We start from the raw sequence: 24,411 nt of genomic DNA, 5'->3' as shown, positions 1-24,411 counted from the left end.
GGAGTATGAATTGGGCAGCTATAGGCTATTTGTTAATAGGATAATTATGTTCTGGCCCACAGACTAGCTACAAGCTCAGCAACAAACTGACTGGAGGACAAACCTAGTTGCCCCCGTTGTATATTGTAAATTCAATCTCCCCCTTCATCACCATCATCATTCAGATAATTCAAACGTGTGGATATAGTGCTAAACTTGAAGGACTCATTGTCTCAGTGAATTGAAATTATGTTCCCCACCAGTGACCTCAGAAGAGGAAACAATGATACAATGTAGTCTAACATCTCTCTCAAACAGCACAGATGTGAGATGTGTTTCACTGTAGAAGCACTGGTCCTCTTACATTTTAATTCCAGGTTGCATATTACAATATTTAAGGGCATATCAGATGGTCTACTCTGACCATAACAGTCACACCAAGCATAGGGTTGGTTGGTATAAGATTGAAATGGGTAAATAATGTACCAGTGAAAACCCTATGAAATTGCTCCCCAATACCATCTGATGTATATATTTAATGTATTACATGAATGGTGACCACATCCCTTCCAACAATACATTTGAATCGTATTTTACTGTGATTGAATACATGCAGCAGGGTGGAGACAATGTAATCCATTTCAAATGTGTCTCCCAGTGCAGCTTTACTTCTGGGCTATTATGACGCATCTGTCAGTTTCTTCCATGTTCCTAGTTCTAGTACAATAAAAAACATATTGTTTTTTGGTCACTACCATTCCACAAAAATACCATGCTATATTTTTTTATTGTACTACCATCGCACATTTTTCTAAGGGCTGTTCTTCACATCGGAGTGCTGCTGCAGGCTCTCTGTCTCTCTTGACCATGTCGGGCACAAAGGTCAAGGCGGCTCTCCACTTCTCTCCAGTAGTTATTTAACAATCCTGATAACACATCACTCCTGACAGACACAGGTAGAAACTCTTGTATAAATGTAGCAGCCTGTACACCTAATCATTAGTGATCTGACATGCTGTATTGCATGGAAACTGTAGGCTACTAACAACAGCAGCTATATAGTCTAGCTTACTATGGTCCTGTCCCTCTGACCAGGGTAAACAAAGTGGTAATGTTGTGTATTGTATATACAGTATTTCATTTAAGAGAAAAAAGTGTTTGCCCAGCATAAATTCATATACAAACATTTTTCATTACAATCTTGTCATTTAGCAGATGCTCTTATCCAGAGCAAATTACAGGACAAATAAGAGTTAATTGGCTTGCTGAAGGGCACAATGACATATTATTCACCTAGTTGGCTCGGGATTCAAACCAGCGACCTTTCAGTTACTGGCCCAACACTCTTAACCGTTAGGCTACCTGCCACCAGATCAATTAACTTCAACACAATTATTCAAATACATTCATCATCAATGACTAAAATAATGAATCAAGAATTAAAATACAATTTAATAAACAAGTCAGTTCTAAGCCTGTTTATCATTAAACAAAAGTTGTTTAACATAAAATAATCCACCCAAACTAACGCTAAAAAATGATCATCACACCATCTTTATCTGATATACATTGTGTACAAAACATTAGAAACACCATCCTAATATTGAGTTGCAGCCCCTTTTATCCTCAGAAAAGCCTCAAATTGTCACGGCATAGACTGTCCAAGGTGTTGAGAACGTTCCACAGGGATGCTGGTCCATGTTGACTCCAATGCTTCCCACAATTGTGTCAAGTTGGCTGGGAGTGGATCTCTACTCTGAATAGCTTGTTCCATCTCCTCCCACATATGTACAATTGGATTGAGATCTGGTGACTCAGCAGGCCACTGCAGTAAGCTGAATTCACTGTCATGTTCTTGGAACCATTCCTGGACAAGCCTTGTGGAACGGGGCATAATCCTGCTGAAAAAATCTATTTGCAGATGGATACACTGCTGCCATGAAAGGATGCACCTGATTGCCAATGATGTTTACATATCCTGTGGTATTCAAACGTTGCTCCACTTCTATCAAGGGACCCAATGTGTGGCATGAAAACACACCCCTCACACCACCACCACCAGCCTGCAATGTTGACATATGGAATGGATGCATGTACTCATGGTTTCCTCTATACCCTAGTCCTCCCATCAGCATGAAACAGCAGGGATTCATCAGACCAGGCAATGTTGTTCAAATTCATTCTCCAGTGCCCAGTCTTTCCATTTCTTAGCCCACTGCAACTGCAGTCTCTTGCTTTCTGCTGAAAGCTAAATGGGGATCCATAACAAATCCATAATAAAAACTACATCATTAAGGATTATAGCTTTCACCTGGGTTCACCTGGTCAGTCTATGTCATGGAAAGAGCAGGCATCCTTCAATGTTTTGTACACTCTGTACATGTTGTCTACCAGCTCATTCCCACAGAAATCTGCAGAGGGAAGCAGTACCACCCAGTTAACCATCAGAATCCATTGTGAGACGCCTCATCTCAATATCTTTACAGTATAACCTAACAAAACACACCAAAACTAACAAGGTGCATACTGATCAGTAAAGAGAGGCTAACCGTTCCTCTGCACAGTTCTCTCACAGTTAGAAAAAAATAGGATTACAATAGTGTTATACGCTTTCTTCATTTGATCCAATTCAACGTTGCCAATTATTTTATGAGATGATAATTAAGTGGAGTGTCTAATCTTAGCTGGTCTGAGAGAACTGATGAGGCTTCTCTCCTTTATGTAAACATTGGTGTCTTTTTAAATGGCCCAATCTGTAGAATCTCTTCTCACAGTCAGTGAAGTGACAAGGCTTCTCTCCTGTGTGTATACATTCATGTCATTTTAAGTGGCACAGTAGAGAAACTCGACGCACAGTCAGAGCAGATGTAAGGCTTCTCTCCTATGTCTGTTCTATGATGACCTTTTAGCTCAGCTGTTGTTTTAAAACATTTTCCACAGTCAGATCAGTGGTCCTTTATGTTTAACTTGGTGTCTTTTTAAGGTGCCCAGTCGAGAAAAACTATTTCCACAGTCAGAGCAGGAGTAAGGCTTCTCTCCTGTGTGTGTTCTCTGATGACGTTTTAGCTCAGTTGATGTTGTGAAGCATTTTACACAGAGCATATGTAAGGCTTCTCTCCTTTATGCATACGTTCATGTGATTTTAAGTTGCTCAGTAGAGAGAAACTCTTCCCACATTCAGAGCAAGATTAAGGATTCTCTCCTGTATGTATACGTACATGTGCTTTTAAGTTGCTCAGTTGAGAGAAACTCTTTCCACAGTCAGAGCAGGAGTAAGGCTTCTCTCCTGTGTGTGTTCTCTGGTGACGTTTTAGCTCAGTTGATGTTGTGAAGCATTTTACACAGTCAGAGCATAAGTAAGGCTTCTCTCCTGTATGTATACGTTCATGTCTTTTGAAGTTGCTCAGTAGAGAGAAATTCTTCCCACAGTCAGTACAGGAATACAGATTCTCTCCTGTGTGTATTTTTAGCTTTGATAGAAATTGAAAAATCTCCTCACAATGTGGGCAGTGATGAGACCTCTTAGCTCTGTGATCTTCCTGCTGTTGCTCTCTGGATGTAGAGAATGTGTCAACATGGTTTCCTATGTGAACAACATCAGAAGAACTAGTCAGTTGGTGTGATATACAGTATACAGTACCAGTCCAACGTTTGGACAAACTTACTCATTCAAGAGTTTTTCTTTATTTTTACTATTTTATACAATGTAGACTATGAAATAACACATATGGAATCATGTAGTAACCAAAAGTGTTAAAACAAATCAAAATATATTTTAGATTCTTCAAAGTAGCCACCCTTTGCCTTGATAACAGCTTTGCACACTTGGCATTCTCTCAACCAGCTTCACCTGGAAGGCTTTTCCAACAGTCTTGAAGGAGCTCCCACATATGCTGAGCACTTGTTGGCTGCTTTTCCTTCACTCTGCGGTCCAACTCATCCCAAACCATCTAATTTGGGTTGACGTCGGGGGATTGTGGAGGCCAGGTCATCTGATGCAGCACTCCATCACTCTCATTCTAAGTCAAATAGCCCTTACACAGCCTGGAGGGGTGTTTTGGGTCATTGTCCTGTTGAAAAACAAATGAGTCCCACAAAGCCCATACCCGATGGGATGGCATATCACTGCAGACTGATGTGGTAGCCATGCTGGTTAAGTGTGCCTTGAATTCTAAATAAATCACTGAGTGTTACCAGCAAAGCACCCCACCATCACACCTCCATGCTTCACGGTGGGAACCACACATGCAGAGATCATCCATTCACCTACTCTGCATCTCACAAAGACACAGGAGTTGGAACCAAAAATCTAAAATTTGGACAAATCGCACCAAATTACAGGATTTCCACCGGTCTAATGTCCATTGCTCGTGTTTCTTGGCCCAAGCAAGTCTCTTCTTCTTATTGGTGTCCTTTAGTAGTGGTTTATTTGCATCAATTCGACCATGAAGGCCTGATTCACGCAGTCTACTCTGAACAGTTGATTTGTCTGTTACTTGAACTCTGAAGCATTTATTTGGGATGAAATTTCTAAGGCTGATAACTCTAATGAACCTTTCCTCTGCAGCAGAGGTACATCTTGATCTTCCTTTCCTGTGGCAGTCCTCGTGAGAGCCAGTTTCATCATAGTGCTTGATGGTTTTTGCAACTGAAGACACTTTCAAAGTTCTATAAAATGTTCTGCTACTTTGAAGAATCTCACTTTTTTGGTTACTACATGACTACATATGTGTTACTTAAAGTTTGTTTTCACTTATATTACAATGTAGAAAATAGTAAAAATAAAGAAAACCCTGGAATAAGTAGGTGTCCAAACCTTTGACTGGTACTGTCAATGTCAATCAAATTTATTTTATAAACCCTTTTACATCAGCAGTTGTCACAAAGTGCTTTACAGAAACCCAGCCTAAAACCCCAAAGATCAAGTAATGCAGATGTAGAAGCACAGTGGCCAGGAAAAACTCCCTAGAAGTCAGGAAGCTAGGAAGAAACGCAGAGAGGAACCAGGCCCAAAGGGGTGGCCAGTCCTCTTCTGGCTGTACCGGGTGACATATGTATTCATATCAGTAGGCTGTACAATACAAAAGGGAATAAAACTATTCTAAAAAGGGGCAAAAGTCATAAATGAGCCATATCATCCTCCACTCACTATCACAAGGGTTAGTAACTACACAGACACATTTCATATCATCCTCCTCTCACTATCACAAGGGTTAGTAACTACACAGACTCATTTCATAGAACTTTAAATCACTGATAGTTTGTCTACTTCACTTCTTTATTCTACTCTCTGAACAATCCAGATAACCCAGTGAATAAAACAAATGCTGGCAATACTGGTGTCAAACCATGTAAGTGTCAGTAGCATGAAATAACATCTACTTTCTCATTGAAACAGTTCATCATGAAACAGTTCTACTGCAACTTTTCATACACAGTGAGAAGTTGGAATGAATAACAAACGTAGATAGAACCTGCTCTTACCATGAGAAACAGATGCCCCAATCTTCTCCTCTTCTTCATCTTTAATGATGACATTCAGCTCCAGTGTTTGACTGCAGTCTTCCAGCTTCACTGATGCCATCTCTGGATCCTGCAGTGCAAACTGGGCTCCACTGTCACAATCAGGACCCAGTGAATGAATGTAGGTTTGGACAAAGTCTGGAATGAGAGAGATAGGCTAGGTTTGTCCTCACTATTGATATTACCGGCCTCAGACTTATTTTCTAGTCGTCCTGTATTAACAATGAGAAACAGACACAAAAGTTAGTCTTCACAGTTCAGGCACTTTCTTTATTCTCAAGAAATATATTTCTTCTTGTTGTCTCAACCAAGATGGCATAGCAGTCAGACATCCTTTGTCGTCCTCTTGTCGTGTCCCGTGTATTTATATGTTTACATCTTTTCTTCGCATATCTTTTTAAATATTTTTTTTCTCCTAAAAACTCATCCTCAAAACACTCTCCTGCAACCCGCCTCACCAATTAAAAAAAAAAAGTATTATTTACCTCAAATCTGAAATCCACAACAGAAGCTAGCCAGAGGTTAGCCAGAGGTTGGCAAGTTCACTGGCTAACGTTGGAGTTCAGCTAGCCACGGTTGGCAGTCATCAGCTATCCCTTAGCGCAAAAAGCTATCGCCAGTTTTGTACAGCGCGACTCAGACCAGAGCATACCGGACCTATTTTTCTCTCCATATCCCCGGATTTCTACCGCAGGCTCTGGAGATTTACACCTCGATCTTGCAGATAGCTAGCTGCTACCCGAGTGACTTTTGGCTAACGTCGGTCCCGGAGCTAACATCAATTATTCAGGAGCTAGCCAGCTGAAAAATTCCATCAGCCACTCCTGGGCTACAATCACCTATCCGAACCCGTTTTACTGCCGATGCGGTGCCCCATCGGGCCTTCACGACTGGACTACCGACGTTATCTGCCCGAGGGAGTTATCCAACTGGCCCCTCTGTCGCCACGTAACCTGAACGCCCATCTGCGGCCCGCTAATCGTTAGCTGTCTTATCGTCTGCCATCTTAATAGGTCTACCGGACAATTTTCTTGGGCCACTATAACTATTTTGCCAATTGGACTGGTCCCCCCTACCACACGGAACCCCACTAATCTACAGACGGAAACACAAGAGGTGGCTAAAAACAGACCTCACTCCATCTTCTGCCAGCTTGCTACCTATGGCCCGGCTAGCTGTCTGAATCTCACTTGGACATTTATGATCACTCGGCTAAGCATGCCTCTTCTTAATGTCAATATGCCTTGTCCATTGCTGTTCTGGTTAGTGTTTATTGGCTTATTTCACTGTAGAGCCTCTAGCCCTGCTCATTATACCTTGTCCAACCTTTCAGTTCCACCACCCACACATGCGATGACATCTTCTGGTTTCAATGATGTTTCTAGAGACAATATCTCGCTCATCATCACTCAATGCCTAGGTTTACCTCCACTGTATTCACATCCTACCATACCTTTGTCTGTACATTATACCTTGAAGCTATTTTATCGCCCCCAGAAACCTGCTCCTTTTACTCTCTGTTTCGGACGTCATAAACGACCAATTCTCATAGCTTTTAGCCGTACCCTTATCCTACTCCTCCTCTGGAGATGTAGAGGTGAATCCAGGCCCTGCAGTGCCTAGCTCCACTCCTATTCCCCAGGCGCTCTCTTTTGATAACTTCTGTAACCGTAATAGCCTTGGTTTCATGCATGTTAACATTAGAAGCCTCCTCCCTAAGTTTGTTTTATTCACTGCTTTAGCACACTCTGCCAACCCGGATGTCCTAGCCGTGTCTGAATCCTGGCTTAGGAAGTCCACCAAAAACTCTGAAATCTTCATCCCTAACTACAACATTTTCAGACAAGATAGAACGGCCAAAGGGGGCAGTGTTGCAATCTACTGCAGAGATAGCCTGCAGAGTTCTGTCCTACTATCCAGGTCTGTACCCAAACAATTCGAACTTCTACTTTTAAAAATCCATCTCTCTAAAAACAAGTCTCTCACCGTTGCCGCCTGCTATAGACCACCCTCTGCCCCCAGCTGTGCTCTGGACACCATATGTGAACTGATTGCCCCCCATCTATCTTCAGAGCTCGTGCTGCTAGGTGACCTAAACTGGTACATGCTTAACACCCCAGCCATCCTACAATCTAAGCTTGATGCCCTCAATCTCACACAAATTATCAATGAACCTTCCAGGTACCACCCCAAAGCCGTAAACACGAGCACCCTCATAGATATCATCCTAACCAACGTGCCCTCTAAATACACCTCTGCTGTTTTCAACCAAGATCTCAGCGATCACTGCCTGCGTCCGTAATGGGTCAGCGGTCAAACGACCTCCACTCATCACTGTCAAATGCTCCCTGAAACATTTCAGTGAGCAAGCCTTTCTAATCGACCTGGCCCGGGTATCCTGGAAAGATATTGACCTCATCCCGTCAGTAGAGGATGCCTGGTTATTTCTTTTTAAATGCCTTCCTCACCATCTTTAATAAGCATGCCCCATTCAAGAAATTTAGAACCAGGAACAGATATAGCCCTTGGTTCTCTCCAGACCTGACTGCCCTTAACCAACACATAAACATCCTGTGGCGTTCTGCATTAGCATCGAACAGCCCCCGTGATATGCAACTTTTCAGGGAAGTTAGAAACCAATATACACGGGCAGTTAGAAAAATCCAGGCTAGCATTTTCAAGCAGAAATTTGCTTCCTGCAACACAAACTCAAAAAAGTTCTGGGACACTGTAAAGTCTATGGAGAATAAGAACACCTCCTCTCAGCTGCCCACTGCACTGAGAATAGGAAACTCTGTCACATCTGATAAATCCACTATAACTGAGAATTTCAATAAGCATTTTTCTACGGCTGGCCATGCTTTCTACCTGGCTACCCCTACCGCGGTCAACAGCACTGCACCCTCCACAGCTACTCACCCAAGCCTTCCCCATTTCTCCTTCTCCCAAATCCAGTCAGCTGATGTTCTGAAAGAGCTGCAAAATCTGGACCCCTACAAATCTGCCGGGCTAGACGATCTGGACCCTTTCTTTCTAAAATGATCTGCCGAAATTGTTGCAACCCCTATTACTAGCCTGTTCAACCACTCTTTCGTGTCGTCTGAGATTCCAAAAGATTGGAAAGCAGCTGCTGTCATCCCCATCTTCAAAGGAGGGGACACTCTTGACCCAAACTGCTACAGACCTATATCCATCCTACCCTGCCTTTCCATGGTCTTCGAAAGCCAAGTCAACAAACAGATTACCGACCATTTCGAATCCCACTGCACCTTCTCCACTATGCAATCTGGTTTCAGAGCTGGTCATGGGTGCACCTCAGACACGCTCAAGGTACTAAACGATATCGTAACCGCCATCGATAAGAAACAATACTGTGCTGCCGTATTCATTGACCTGGCCAAGGCTTTCGACTCTCAATCACCACATCCTCATCGGCAGACTCAATAGCCTTGGTTTCTCAAATGATTACCTCGCCTGGTTCACCAACTACTTCCCTGATAGAGTTCAATGTGTCAAATCGGATGGCCTGTTGTCCGGGCCTCTAGTAGTCTCTATGGGGGTGCCACAGGGTTCAATTCTTGGGCCAACTCTTTTCTCTGTATACATCAATGATGTCGCTCTTGCTGCTGGTGAGTCTCTGATCCACCTCTACGCAGACAACACCATTCTGTATACTTCTGGCCCTTCTTTGGACACTGTGTTAACAACTCTCCTGACGAGCTTCAATGCCATACAACTCTCCTTCCGTGGCCTCCAACTGCTCTTAAATACTGCTCTTAAATAAAACTAAATGCATGCTCTTCAACCGATCGCTGCCTGCACCTGCCCGCCCGTCCAGCATCACTACTCTGGACGGTTCTGACTTAGTATATGTGGACAACTACAAATACCTACGTGTCTGGTTAGACTGTAAGCTCTCCTTCCAGACTCATATCAAACATCTCCAATCCAAAGTTAAATCTAGAATTGGCTTCCTATTTCGCAACAAAGCATCCTTCACTCATGCTGCCAAACATACCCTCGTAAAACTGACCATCCTACCGATCCTCGACTTCGGCGATGTCATTTACAAAATAGCCTCCAATACCCTACTCAATAAACTGGATGCAGTCTATCACAGTGCCATCCGTTTTGTCACCAAAGCCCCATATACTACCCACCACTGCGACCTGTACGCTCTCGTTGGCTGGCCCTTGCTTCATACTCGTCGCCAAACCCACTGGCTCCAGGTCATCTACAAGACCCTGCTAGGTAAAGTCCCCCCTTATCTCTGCTCACTGGTCACCATAGCAGCACCCACCTGTAGCACGCGTTCCAGCAGGTATATCTCTCTAGTCACCCCCAAAGCCAATTCCTCCTTTGGCCATCTCTCCTTCCAGTTCTCTGCTGCCAATGACTGGAACGAACTACAAAAATCTCTGAAACTGGAAACACTTATCTCCCTCACTAGCTTTAAGCACCAGCTGTCAGAGCAGCTCACAGATCACTGCACCTGTACATAGCCCATCTATAATTTAGCCCATACACCTACCTCTTCCCCTACTGTATTTATTTATTTTGCTCCTTTGCACCCCATTATTTCTATTTCTACTTTGCACTTTCTTCCACTGCAAATCTACCATTCCAGTGTTTTACTTGCTATATTGTATTTACTTTGCCACCATGGCCTTTTTTGCCTTTACCTCCCTTATCTCACCTCATTTGCTCACATTGTATATAGACTTATTTTTCTACTGTATTATTGACTGCATGTTTGCTTTACTCCATGTGTAACTCTGTGTTGTTGTATGTGTCGAACTGCTTTGCTTTATCTTGGCCAGGTCGCAATTGTAAATGAGAACTTGTTCTCAACATGCCTACCTGGTTAAATAAAGGCGAAGTCATTTTTTTTTTTTTTTTATCGTTCAAATATCTAATTCAGTGCTTGACTTGGACTGAAATAGGTGACGGTACTCAGCTCCGGTGAGCTCCTGTCCAAGTCAAGCACTGATCTCATTTCAATAGATCTGGTAGCTAAGCACAAACAACAAAATATGGATTCATTCACATTAAACAAAGTACATGCTTTAAAATAGTCTACACAACGTGAATGCACTTAAACTATAGTAGACTCCACAAATTCACATAAAAGCCAAAATGACTCAAAACCATTTAGTTCAAAGTTGCAGTATGTTTTAGGCAGCACTATGTACTATTTTCCTGAATAACCTTGTCTTCACTGTATTATTCCAATCAAAAACCAATTGTATTTCCGTTCACACCATAGTAACATTTATAAAGATAGAAGAAACAACTGAATGTGTCTGAATATTACAACACATGATCATAATTACAATAAGCTTCAAACCTGTAGTGCGACCATGAAATTGTCTCTCTGCACCCGCACTGAAGCCCATTGGCGCAAACAGAGTGGACAGCGCCATTTTACCAGATTGTGAATTTTACACTAAACCAATAACATGCTAAACAAACTCTGAAATCTCAAATAAATGTATTCTTTATTAAAATTACCTTGAGGAAATGATGTACATCCATTCAGACAAACCCAAGGCTTCTAGCTATGTGACTTGTAAAATAGTTGATCACAATCACCTGGTTTGACAAAAAAATAAAACATCAAACCTTTATCAAACGTGATAAAACCTTAACGGATGCTACCTAGCATGGTATGACATGTTCTTTTGATATTAGAAAGTTTAAACGTGCTATTACATACCTGTATTAATAAATAGAAACCGACACAAAGGTTCTTGACTGCACAGTTCTGGCGTTTCTTTATTCTGAAGAATGGTGCGTGCCTGCCTGGAACTTCCTGTTCCCCCACTACCACAGTGCAGCTACAGATAGAACAATGAGACAGATATTTCACCGGATGTATAAATGTGAAGTATCCGCTGAACGTTTCCACTCACTACCAAATATGATAAATATGATAATAGTTGTGTTATTTAGCATGGAATGACATAACAATACCAAATATGGTAGTGAGAGGAAGCCCGCTGGCCGGCAGTGGAATAAGATGGAACTAGATGGATTTTGGCCGACATTCTGCAAAATGTTTTAATCTATGAAACACCTGATCTTAATACAGTTTCTGTTCCCAAAACTAAAATCTGTTGTGAACAGAGTGGACTAAGTTTTGTAGACTTTACCCTTTGCAAAAGTTAAATAATCACGTTATTTAGAAGGAACGTAAAGGCGAATTGAGTTATTGCACACGAGCGCTTCACAGAGGAGTTCCCTAACAGAAATATGCAGATGTGTTGTAGAATGCACCAATAGGATCTCGCTGACTGTGCTTGGCTCTGCCCACTATGACGAATCTGTTCCATTGGAAACGACCGGCTGTGGTCTAATCTTGGATTAGTTATAAAAAATCTTTGGCGCAATCGTCCATGCATTCAGGGATCCTTGGGATGGCCCTACCACATTATATGAGAAGGGTGGTGCTTAATTTGAGCCGGATCCTCCAGCACCTCTCAGTTTTGTAGTCTTTTGTTCCAGAACCCATTTGCCAGGATCAGGTAGCCTACCTCTTGTGGTATGAAACATTATGTCCACTGTTTGCAATGTAAAAATCCTCATAAAAGCAATCAGAGTAATTACATTTGGATTCCTCTGTAATTGTCATGCCTCCTAAAAAACGTATGTGAAAACGTGCCTGATATTCTAAGAATGTATTAATGTTGGGCCGTCCCTGGTTTATGGTTTATGTAACATTGTAGCCTATTTAGACCAAGGCGTGGCCATTGCTGTAGTGAGAGAGAAGCACGCCTGTATCTCTCACAGAACTACAATGAGATTCACTTTCTATGATCTCTCTCCCACTGTGCTGTTATAGACATGAGCCAGCAACTCATCTCTCCAGCATTGCACTTCATTTATTTCCTAATAGAATAATATCTGCGGGAAGTGTGTTTTTATTTATTTAACTAGGCATGTCACAAATTCTTATTAACAATTACAACCTACCCCGGCCAAACCCGGACGACGCTGTGCACCGCCATATGGGACTCACAATCACGGACGGATTTGATGCAGCCTGGATTCGAACCAGGGACTGCAGTGACGCCTCTTGCACTGAGATGCAGTGCCTTAGACCGCTGCACTACTAAGGAGCCCAAGGTGCTGCAGCACTCTGCAGTCTGCTCAGAAAGAAATGAAATAATTCCCAATACTACACCAGGATTAAGCCTAGAATTTATACACAGAGGATCAATAGCAAAAAAAAATTTAATAGACTAGTTGTGGATTGTGTGTAGCCAAATCACAAGACATGCCTACAGTTGGGAACGTGTGGCAAATCTGTCAGTGAACAGCATGCAGCCAAAATAGGCCTTTAGCAATATTTCTAATACAGTCACTGGAAAACACAGGTTGTAAAGCAAATGGATCCTGCTGAAAATAAAATACTAATCTGTCTGTATGTTACCAAGTTATCAACTTTCAAATAGGTCTTTGAGCAAACAGCACTGTTTTACAAAGTAAAGCAAGAGAGAGATGAGCTTTTGGCCGGTGAGTGAGCCGCACATCATTGGGTGAGTCAGTGAAACTGTAAAGCTTGTTTAGGACTATAACTTCCTCCTCATATTGTACAATGTGTTTCTCCTCACACCTGGCCTAGGCTATTGATGGATTAGAGACAAGGTCGTTTTTATTGATCTCAGATTCTCAGTTTGTCAGTGTCAAAGCAGCCTGTCATTTTGGTCATTTGTGAGGTATTAAACCTGGACGACGTGGAGCACAATTGGCCCAGCGTCGTCCAGGTTTGGCAGGGGTAGGCAGTCATTGTAGATAAGAATTTGTTCTTAACTGACTTGCCCAGTTAAATAAAAAATTAAATCATAATTTACCTTTTAAGATTCTGTGAAAGTCTCCAGTCATCTAAAATGTAGAATTGCATGAAATCCGTTTATAAAAGGCCACATTGTTCCAGAACTCTAGGCTACAAAAAATGAACAACTTCTGCAAGTGTCTCCACACCACTGCTCTATGCCAGTACGCTAAAGCCATGATAATGCATGCAATGCTTTATTATAAAGGTATTTTATTTGAATGTATTCTGGTACCTCAGAACCCCCCAGGTCACCCCCCTCTTGGGATCACTTTTGGTTCCGGCTCCTCCCAATTTACACAGTAAGCACTGGAGAAGTGGATAGCTGCTGCTGCCTCCTCCAGGACACATCTTCTTTACATAGAATTCATCAGGCTGTTGATTGTGGCATCTGGAATATTATCCCACTCTTCAAAGGCTGTGTGAAATTCCTGGATATAGGAGGGAACTGGAACAAGCTGTCGTACACGTCGATCCAGAACATCCCAAACATGTTCAAAGGGTCCCATGTCTGGTGAGTATGCAGGCCATGGAAGAACTGGGACATTTTCAGCATTTTAAATTGTGTACAGATCCTTGCGACATGGGGCTGTGCGTTGTCATGCTGAAACATGAGGTGATGGCGGCGGATGAATGGCAGGACAATGGGCCTCAGGATCGTGTCATGGTATCTCTGTGCATTCAAATTGCCATTAAATGCAGTTGTGTTCGTTGTCTGTATCTTATGCCAGCTCATATCATAACCCTGATACCACCATGGGGCACTCTGTTCACAACATTGACATCAGCAAACCGCACGCCCACAACGTCATACACGGCAGTCTGCAGATGTGAGGCTGGTTGGGCATACTGACAAATTCTCAAAAACATTGTTGGAGGCAGCATAAGGTAGAGAAATTCACATTAAATTATCTGGCAACAGCTCTTGTGGAAATTCCTGCAGTCAGCTTGCCAATTGCATGCGCCCTCAAAACTTCAGACATCAGTGGCATTGTGTTGTGAAAAACAAACAGCACATTTGAGTGGCATTTTTGAATTGATTAGAGATCCCCATAAGCTGCTGCAAAGCACCTACTCAGCTACTCTTGTCTCAAACACAAGGTGCACCTGTGTAATGATGATCATGCTATTTAATCGCTTCTTGATTTGCCACACCTGTCAGGTGGATGGATTATCTTGGCAAAGGAGAAATGCTTTTTTATTTTTTTTTAATCATACAAACTATCAATAACAACATTTAAATTAAACTAAATCAGCCTGCTTTTCTGTTCTAATCAGGTCCCTACACAGGCTGAGAAGGACCCTGTAAGAGCAGAACATTATCTGGTGACAGTAGTCGCAGTCTTGGAGGCCCAAAAACTTCTCAGCTGCAGATATGATGTCCAGCTTCTTGGACATCTTGTGCAGTACAATTCATAACTGTGGCTATGAATACTAAAATATCCACTTTCACAATAAGTGTATCCAGATCACTTGATTGACGTACAACATTTGCAACTGGTTGCAGTGCATCCACCATCATATCTTCTTCAGAACTGTGGCCTCTTGCCCCTATAACTCTCTTAAATACACTTAGGTTGGAGTCATTAAAACTCCTTTTTCAACCACTCCACACATTTCTTGTTAACAAACTATAGATTAGGCAAGTCGGTTAGGACATCTACTTTGTTCATGACAAGTAATTTTTCTAACAATTGTTTACAGACAGATTATTTCACTTATAATTCACTATATCACAATTCCAGTGGGTCAGAAGTTTACATACACTAAGTTGACTGTGCCTTTAAACAGCTTGGAAAATTCCAGAAAATGATGTCATGGCTTTAGAAGCTTCTGATAGGCTAATTGAAATTTGAGTAAAAATGTACCTGTGGATGCATTTCAAGGCCTACCTTCAAACTCAGTGCTTCTTCGCTTGACATCATGGGAAAATAAAAAGAAATAAGCCAAGAAGTCAGAAAAAAAAAATTGTAGACCTCCACAAGTCTGGTTCATCCTTGGGAGCAATTTCCAAACACCTGAAGGTAAAATGTTCATCTGTACAAAAAAAATAGTATGCAAGTATAAACACCATCGGATCACGCAGCCGTCACACCGCTCAGGAAGGAGACACGTACTGTCTCCTAGAGATGAACATACTATGGTGCGGAAAGTGCAAATCAATCCCAGAACAACAGCAAAGGACATTGTGAAGATGCTGGAGGAAACAGGTACAAAAGTATCTATATCCACAGTAAAACGAGTATTGAAGCAACATCTCAAGACATCAGTCAGGAAGTTAAAGCTTGGATGCAAATGGGTCTTCCAAACGGACAATGACCCCAAGCATACTTCCAAAGTTGTGGCAAAATCGCGTATGCACAACAAAGACAAGGTATTGGAGTGGCCATCACAATGCCCTGACCTCACTCCTATATTAAAAGCATGCGCGCGCAAGGATGCCTACAAACCTGACTCCGTTACACCAGCTCTGTCAGGAGGAATGGGCCAAAATTCACCCAACTTATTGTGGGAAGAGTGTGGAAGGCTACCCGAAACGTTTGACCCAAGTTAAACAATTTAAAGGCATCGCTACCAAATACTAATTGAGTGTATGTAAACGTCTGACCCACTGCGAATGTGATGAAAAATAAAAGCTGAAATTAATAATTCTCTCTACTATTATTCTGACATTTCACATTCTTAAAATAAAGTGGTGATCCTAACTGACCTAAGACAGGGAATTGTTACTAGGATTAAATGTCAGGAATTGTGAAAAATTGAGTTTAAATGTATTGACTAAGGTGTATGTAAACTTACGATTTCAACTGTAGGAGATTTGCTGTACAGTCCTGATCCTTGACACCTAAACCTCTTTCACCCTAACAGGGCACTCTGGGAATTCAGAAATATGACCCCCACCACAGTTGCATAATTTTACATTCACATACTCAACAATAACATATTCCTTCCGTCTGCAAACACTTGACATGTGGCCAAACTTTTTACATTTATTCCGTTGCATCGGGTTTTACACCAACTTTCTTATGGGGTATCTTATATATCCCAGCTTTACATAGGGTGGTAGATACTCTTCATCAAACATCAATAATAGAGATTAATAACGCTCTTTTTTCACATTCTCCATACGGGTCAAGCGATGTGCATTTGCGTTGTCCTTCTTTGGGATTTGGTTGGCGGATCGCATCCAACTCTTCGGTGCATACAACACCTACTGTACTGGTGTGAGGCCATTCATAGCCTACATACATTCAATTCATTGATACACTGATTCATACAACATTTCCCTGCCAACTATTTGCCCTCTAAAAAATGTGAGGAAAAATGTTCTTGGTTCGTGCAGTAGACTGTGACCTAGGGGGCCTGTCATGGTCTGGGGCGTTGTGTCACAGCATCATCGGACTGAGTTTGTTGTCATTGCAGGCAATCTCAACGCTGTGCGTTACAGGGAAGACATCCTCCTCCCTCATGTGGTACCCTTTCTGCAGGCTCATCCTGACATGACCCTCCAGCATGACAATGCCACCAGCCATACTGCTCGTTCTGTGCGTGATTTCCTGCAAGACAGGAATGTCAGTGTTCTGCCATGGACAGCGAAGAGCCCGGATCTCAATCCCATTGAGCACATCTGGGACCTGTTGGATCGGAGGGTGAGGGCTAGGGACATTCCCCCCCAGAAATGTCTGGGATCTTGCAGGTGCCTTGGAGGAAGAGTGGGGTAACATCTCACAGTAAGAACTGGCAAATCTGGTGCAGTCCATGAGGAGGAGATGCACTGCAGTACTTAACCTCTATGGGCAAGCGTCCCACCTACTCAACAGCCAGTGTAATCCCGTGGCGCGTTATTCCAATTCCTCAAAAATGCAAAAACTTCAATTTTTCAAACATATGACTATTTTACACCATTTTAAAGATAAGACTCTCGTTAATCTAACCACACTGTCCGATTTCAAAAAGGCTTTACAACGAAAGCAAAACATTAGATTATGTCAGCAGAGTACCCAGCCAGAAATAATCAGACACCCATTTATCAAGCTAGCATATAATGTCACATAAACCCAAACCACAGCTAAATGTAGCACTAACCTTTAATGATCTTCATCAGATGACAACCCTAGGACATTATGTTATACAATACATGCATGTTTTGTTCAATCAAGTTCATATTTATATCAAAAACCAGCTTTTTACATTAGCATGTGACTAGCATGTGACTAGCATTCCCACCGAACACTTCCGGTGAATTTACTAAATTACTCACGATAAACGTTCACAAAAAGCATAACAATTATTTTAAGTATTATAGATACAGAACTCCTCTATGCACTCGATATGTCCGATTTTAAAATAGCTTTTCAGTGAAAGCACATTTTGCAATATTCTCAGTAGATAGCCCGGCATCACAGGGCTAGCTATTTAGACACCCAGCAAGTTTAGCACTCATCAAAGTCAGATTTACTATAAGAAAAATGTTATTACCTTTGCTGTCTTCGTCAGAATGCACTCCCAGGACTTCTACTTCAATAACAAATGTTGGTTTGGTTCAAAATAATCCATAGTTATATCCAAACAGCGGCGTTTTGTTCGTGCGTTCAAGACACTATCCGAAAGGGTAAATAAGGGTGACGAGCATGGCGCAATTCGTGACAAAAAAAATCTAAATATTCCATTACCGTACTTCGAAGCATGTCAACCGCTGTTTAAAATCAATTTTTATGCCATTTTTCTCATAAAAAAGCGATAATATTCCGACCGGGAATCTGCGTTTAGGTAAACAGACGAAAGAAAATAAAGCATTCGGTCGACTCGGGCACGCGCCTAAGCCCATAGTACTCTATTCGGCCACTTGCCAAAAGCGATAATGTGTTTCAGCCAGAGCCTGCCTCGATATCGTTCAGCTTTTTCCCGGGCTCTGAGAGCCTATGGGAGCTGTAGGAAGTGTCACGTTATTGCAAAGATCCTCAGTCTTCAATAAAAAGAGCCAAGATGAAACACAATTTGTCAGACAGGCCACTTCCTGCATGGAATCTTCTCAGGTTTTGGCCTGCCATATGAGTTCTGTTATACTCACAGACACCATTCAAACAGTTTTAGAAACTTTAGGGTGTTTTCTATCCAAAGCCAATAATTATATGCATATTCTAGTTACTGGGCAGGAGTAGTAACCAGATTAAATCGGGTACGTTTTTTATCCTGCTGTATCAATACTGCCCCCTAGCCCTAACAGGTTAATGCAGCTGGTGGCCGCACCAGATACTGACTGTTACTTTTGATTTTGACCCCCCCCCCTTTGTTCAGGGACACATTATTCCATTTCTGTTAGTCACATGTCTGTGGAACTTGTTCAGCTTATGTCTCAGTTGTTGAATCTTGTTATGTTCATACAAATATTTACACATGTTAAGTTTGCTAAAAAATAAACGCAGTTGACAGTAAGAGGACGTTTCTTTTTTTGCTGAGTTTATTTTTACCTTGTCAGTTCAGGGATTCGATCCAGCAACCTTTTGTTTACTGGCTCAACGCTCTAACCACTAGGCTACCTGTACGTATTCATATAAGTAGGCTGTGCAATACAAAAAGAGAATGAAACTATTCTAAAAGTATCTCATAAGTCAAGAAAATTATGACCTATATCATCCTCCACTCACTGTCACAAGGGTTAGTAACTACACAGACTCATTTCATAGAAATTTAAAACACTGGCAGTTTGTCTACTTCACTTCTTTAGTCTACTCTCTGATCACTCCAGATAACCCAGTGAATAAAACAAATTCTGGCAATACTGGTGTCAAACCATGCAAGTCTCAGTAGCATGAAATAACATCTACTTTCTCATTGAAACAGTTCATCATGAAACAGTTATACTGCAACTTTTCATACACAGTGGGAAGTTGTAACAAACAACAAAATTAGATAGAACATGCTCTTACCATGAGAAACAGTTTTCCCAATCTTCTCCTCATCTTCATCTTTAATGTTGACATTCAGCTCCAGTGTTTGACTGCAGTCTTCCAGCTTCACTGATGCCATCTCTGGATCCTGCAGAGCAAACTGGGCTCCACTGTCACAATCAGGACCCAGTGACTGTAGGTTTGGACTCAGTGTGGAAGGAGAGAGGCAGGCTGGGTTTGTCCTCACTGTTGATGTTACCGGCCTCATACCTGAGTCGGCAAGTAGTACAAGAGAAACAGACACAAAAGTTATTATCTTGAAAGTTCTGGCAAGGTCATTATTCTCTATTAAAATATATAATATTTTTTCTTGTTCAATCATCTAATTCAGTGCTGGACTTGGACTGAAATAGTTGTTGATACTCATTTTGGGTGCCGGTACTGTTTACATTTAGGTGCAGGAGCTCCATAATACTTTTGAGCCAATACTTTACCTGTAGTAGATAAATGCATAAATGACTCAAAAACCATTTAGTACAAGGTTATAGTTTGTTTTAGGCAGCACTATGTGCTATTTTCCGTAATAACCTTGTATTCACTGTTTTACTTCAAAAAACAATTATATTTCCTGTTCACATCATTGAAACGTTTATAGATAAAGACAAACTTAATGTGTCAATATTATTTCACATGTAGAAAACCGATAATCATTACATTTAGCTTCACAATAGTAGTGCAACTGTAAAATGGTCTCCTCTGCTGCACCCTCACTGCCTGTCTTATAGCAAAGGGTCTGAATACTTATGTAAATAAGGTATTTCTGTTGTTCATTTTTTATAAATGTGAAAACCTTTCTAAAAACCTGTTTTTGTATTGTCATTATGGGGTATTGTGTGTAGATTGACGAGGAATGTTTTTTATTTAATCCATTTTAGAATAAGGCTGTAACATAACAAAATGTGGAAAAAGTCAGGGTCTGAATACTTTCCGAATGTACTGTATATATTCATATCAGTAGGCTGTGCAATACAAAAGGGGAATAATACTATTGTAAAAGTATCTCATAAGTCAATAAAATGATGATCTATATCATCCTCCTCTCACTATCACAAGGGTTAGTAACTACTCAGACTCATTTCATATCATCCTCCACTCACTATCACAAGGGTTAGTAACTACACAGACTCATTTCATATCATCCTCCTCTCACTATCACAAGGGTTAGTAACTACACAGACTCATTTCATATCATCCTCCTCTCACTATCACAAGGGTTAGTAACTACACAGACTCATTTCATATCATCCTCCTCTCACTATCACAAGGGTTAGTAACTACACAGACTAATTTCATATCATCCTCCACTCACTATCACAAGGGTTAGTAACTACACAGACTCATTTCATATCATCCTCCACTCACTATCACAAGGGTTAGTAACTACACAGACTCATTTCATATCATCCTCCTCTCACTATCACAAGGGTTAGTAACTACACAGACTCATTTCATATCATCCTCCTCTCACTATCACAAGGGTTAGTAACTACACAGACTCATTTCATATCATCCTCCACTCACTATCACAAGGGTTAGTAACTACACAGACTCATTTCATATCATCCTCCTCTCACTATCACAAGGGTTAGTAACTACAGACTAATTTCATATCATCCTCCACTCACTATCACAAGGGTTAGTAACTACACAGACTCATTTCGTATCATCCTCCACTCACTATCACAAGGGTTAGTAACTACACAGACTCATTTCATATCATCCTCCACTCACTATCACAAGGGTTAGTAACTACACAGACTCATTTCATAGAACTTCAAAACACTGGCAGTTTGTCTACTTCACTTCTTTAGTCTACTCTCTGAGCACTCCAGATAACCCAGTGAATAAAACAAATGCTTGCAATGCTGGTGTCAAACCATTCGAGTCTCAGTAGCATGAAATAACATCTACCTTTTCATTGAAACAGTTCATCATGAAATCCTGCCCTGCCTTTCTAAAGTCTTCAAAAGCCAAGTTAACAAACAGATCACCGACCATTTAGAATCCCACCGTACCTTCTCCGCTATGCAATCTGGTTTCCGAGTTGGTCACGGGTGCACCTCAGCCACGCTCAAGGTCCTAAACGATATCATAACCGCCATCGATAAAAGACTCTGTCAATCACCGCATTCTTATCGGCAGACTCAACAGCCTTGCTTTCTCAAATGACTGTCTTGCCTGGTTCACCAACTACTTCTCAGATAGAGTTCTGTGTGTCAAATCGGAGGGCCTGATGTCCGGACCTCTGGCAGTCTCTATGGGGGTGCCACAGGGTTCAATGCCATACAACACTCCTTCAGTGGCCTCCAACTGCCCTTAAATGCTAGTAAAACTAAATGCATGCTCTTCATCGCTACCCGACTTGCATCACTACTCTGGACGGTTCAGACTTAGAATATGTGGACAACTACAAATACCTAGGTGTCTGGTTAGACTGTAAACTCTCCTTCCAGACTCACATTAAGCATCTCCAAACCAAAATTAAAATCTAGAATCGGCTTCCTATTTCGCAAACAAAACCTCCTTCACTCATTCTGCAAAACATACCCTTGTAAAACTTACTATCCTACCGATCCTTGACTTCGGCGATGTCATTTACAAAATAGCCTCAACAAATTGGATGCAGTCTATCACAGTGCCATCCGTTTTGTCACCAAAGCCCCATATACTACCCACCACTGCGACCTGTATGCTCTAATTGGCTGGCCCTCGCTTCATATTCGTCGCCAAACCCACTGGCTCCAGGTCATCTATAAGTCTTTGCTAGGTAAAGCCCTGCCTTATCTCAGCTCACTGGTCACCATAGCAACACCCACCTGTAACACGCGCTCCAGCAGGCATATTTCACTGGTCATCCCCAAAGCCAACTCCTCTTTTGACCGCCTGTTCTTCCAGTTCTCTGCTGCCAATGACTGGAACAAATTGCAAAAATCACTGAAGCTGGAGTCTTATATCTCCCTCTTGAACTTTAAGCATCAGCTGTCAGAGCAGCTTACCGATCACTGCACCTGTAAACAACCCACCTGTAAATAGCCCACCTAACTACCTCATCCCCATAATGTTATTTATTTTTGCTTTTTTGCACCCCAGTATCTCTACTTGGACATCATCATCTGCACATCTATCATTCCAGTGTTAATGCTAAATTGTAATTATTTCACCACTACAGCCTATTTATTGCCTTACCTCACTAATCTTACTACATTTCCACACACTGCATATAGATTTTTCTATTGTGTTATAGACTGCACGTTTGTTTATCCCATGTGTAACTTTGTGTTGTTGTTTTCGTCGCACTGCTTTGCTTTATCCTGGCCAGGTCGCAGTTGTAAATGAGAAATTGTTCTCAACTGGTCCACCTGGTTAAATAAAGGTGAAATAAAATAAATAAATAAAACAGTTCTACAGCAACTTTTCACAGTGGGAAGTTTTAACGAATAAACAACTTAGTTAGATAGAACCTGTGCTTACCATGAGAAACAGATTTCCCAATCTTCTCCTCCTCTTCTTCATCTTTAATGTTGACATTCAGCTGCAGTGTTTGACTGCAGTCTTCCAGCTTCACTGATGCCATCTCTGGACCCTGCAGTGCAAACTGGGCTACACTGTCACAATCAGGACCCAGTGACTGTAGGTTTGGACTCAGTGTGGAGGGAGAGAGGCAGGCTGGGTTTGTCCTCACTGTTGATGTTACCGGCCTCAGACTTAATCTGAGTCGGCCTGTAGTAATAAAGAGATACGGACACAAAGGTTAGTGCCAAAACTGTCAAGAATGTCGTTATTCTCTAAAAATATGGTTTATATATAGGTGCAGGAGCTCCACAATACTGTTGAGCTAATATTCTATATGAGGAACATGAGCTCAAACAGTAGAAATTTGAGGTGACGGTTCTCAGTTCCAGTGAGCTCCTGTCCAAGTCAAGCACTGATCTCATTTCAATAGATCTGGTAGCTAAGCATTGACAACAAAACATTAATTAATTCACATGAGACAACATATACACTTTAAATTACGCTACACAACTTAAATGCACTTAATCTATAGTAGATTTCCTGAATTCACATAAATGCCTCAAAAAACATTTAGTACAGGGTTGCTGTATGTTTTAGGCAGCACTATGTACTATTTTCCTGAATAACCTTGTCTTCACTGTATTATTCCAATTAAAAACCAATAGTATTTCCGTTCACACCATATTAACATGTATAGATAGACAGAAACAACAGAATGTCTTTGAATATTAGTACAAATGTAGAAAACTGATAATCATTACATTTAGCTCCAAAACAGTAGTGCAACCGTAAAATTGTCTCTCTCTGCTGCACCCTCACTGCCTGCACTGAAGAACGTTGATGCAGACCGAAGGGGAACCGCCATTTTACCATCTCGTGAATTTTACACAAAACAAAAAACGACATGTAAAACGAACCAAGAAATCTAAAATAACTGTATCCTTAATGAAATTACCTTGACGAAATGATATACATCCACTCAGACTAACCCAAAGTCTATGTGACTTGTAAAAAAGTGATCACGTTCACTCATGCGGTTTGACGCAAAAACAGCACATAAACCCTTTTTCAAACGTGATAATCACTTGACGTATTTGTTACCAAGCATGTTATGACATGTTCTTTCGATATTATAACGTGCTATTACATACCAGTAGTTATACATTTGAAACGGACACAGAAGTTGTTGTCTCGACCGCACAATTCTGACGTATCCTTTATTCTGAAGAATGATGCGCGCCTGCGCGGAACTTCCTGTTCCCCCACTACCAGTTTCTAAACCCAGAGACGTAACAACGCGAGACTTCAGAGAACGCCTGTGAAGCAGACCAAGCCGGGGTTTGAGAAGTCAATGAGAGAAGTGAATAATTCTGATACATTTGCAGCGGCTAATGGGGATCCTAATAAATACCAAAAAGATTCCGTCGGCACACACTTGAAACATGGCCATTCTTTTATCAATTTCAAAACTGCAGTGGTTTATTCACAATAGCTCTCACTGCGTATCATACATATTCCAGCATCACAGGTAGCCTAGAGCGTTGGGGCAAGTAACCGAAATGTTGCTGGATCGAATCTCCGAAATGACGAGGTAAAAATATATCTCTCTGC

The 24,411-nt window shown here is 41.5% G+C and overlaps 1 protein-coding gene across 7 annotated transcripts; it reads right to left on the bottom strand.

Annotated features, from left to right (window-relative positions):
* Positions 1 to 479: 479 nt before the first annotated feature.
* Positions 480 to 24,129, bottom strand: LOC106593839 (zinc finger and SCAN domain-containing protein 2). Of its 7 annotated transcripts, XR_006759617.1 has the most exons (7): positions 23,952 to 24,129; positions 22,759 to 23,007; positions 19,267 to 19,497; positions 11,219 to 11,339; positions 11,014 to 11,094; positions 5,464 to 5,640; positions 480 to 3,562 (listed from the first exon to the last, which is right to left on the bottom strand). XR_006759617.1 is itself a non-coding variant. In XM_045696780.1 (5 exons), exons 2-5 carry the CDS (start codon positions 22,859 to 22,861, stop codon positions 3,168 to 3,170), a joined length of 906 nt encoding a protein of 301 aa, XP_045552736.1. In that variant the 5' UTR covers positions 22,862 to 23,007; positions 23,756 to 24,103; the 3' UTR covers positions 480 to 3,167. The 7 variants fall into 7 exon arrangements, 5 of the variants coding, with proteins under 5 accessions (XP_045552736.1, XP_045552735.1, XP_045552734.1 ...); XM_045696780.1 differs by lacking the exons at positions 11,014 to 11,094; positions 11,219 to 11,339 and having other exon boundaries at positions 23,756 to 24,103; XM_045696779.1 differs by lacking the exons at positions 11,014 to 11,094; positions 11,219 to 11,339 and having other exon boundaries at positions 23,952 to 24,101.
* Between the last annotated feature and the right edge of the window lie 282 nt (positions 24,130 to 24,411).

This window comes from Salmo salar, chromosome ssa16, assembly GCF_905237065.1.
Source record: "Salmo salar chromosome ssa16, Ssal_v3.1, whole genome shotgun sequence".
NCBI classification, from domain to species: Eukaryota; Metazoa; Chordata; class Actinopteri; order Salmoniformes; family Salmonidae; genus Salmo; species Salmo salar.
The sequence above is the reverse complement of the archived record's forward strand: the minus strand, read 5'-3'. Positions and strand labels throughout refer to the sequence as shown.

Bases quoted from the DNA above. Each gene is read 5' to 3' on its own strand.
- LOC106593839 (XM_045696778.1), bottom strand. From the start codon at position 23,706: ATGTCGTTTTTTGTTTTGTGTAAAATTCACGAGATGGTAAAATGGCGG. The intron at 19,498-22,758 runs GTAAGCACAGGT...TTGCCGACTCAG, and splicing joins TGGGAAATCTGTTTCTCATG to GTATGAGGCCGGTAACATCA. The intron at 3,563-5,463 runs GTAAGAGCAGGT...TTGTTCACATAG, and splicing joins TGGGGCATCTGTTTCTCATG to GAAACCATGTTGACACATTC.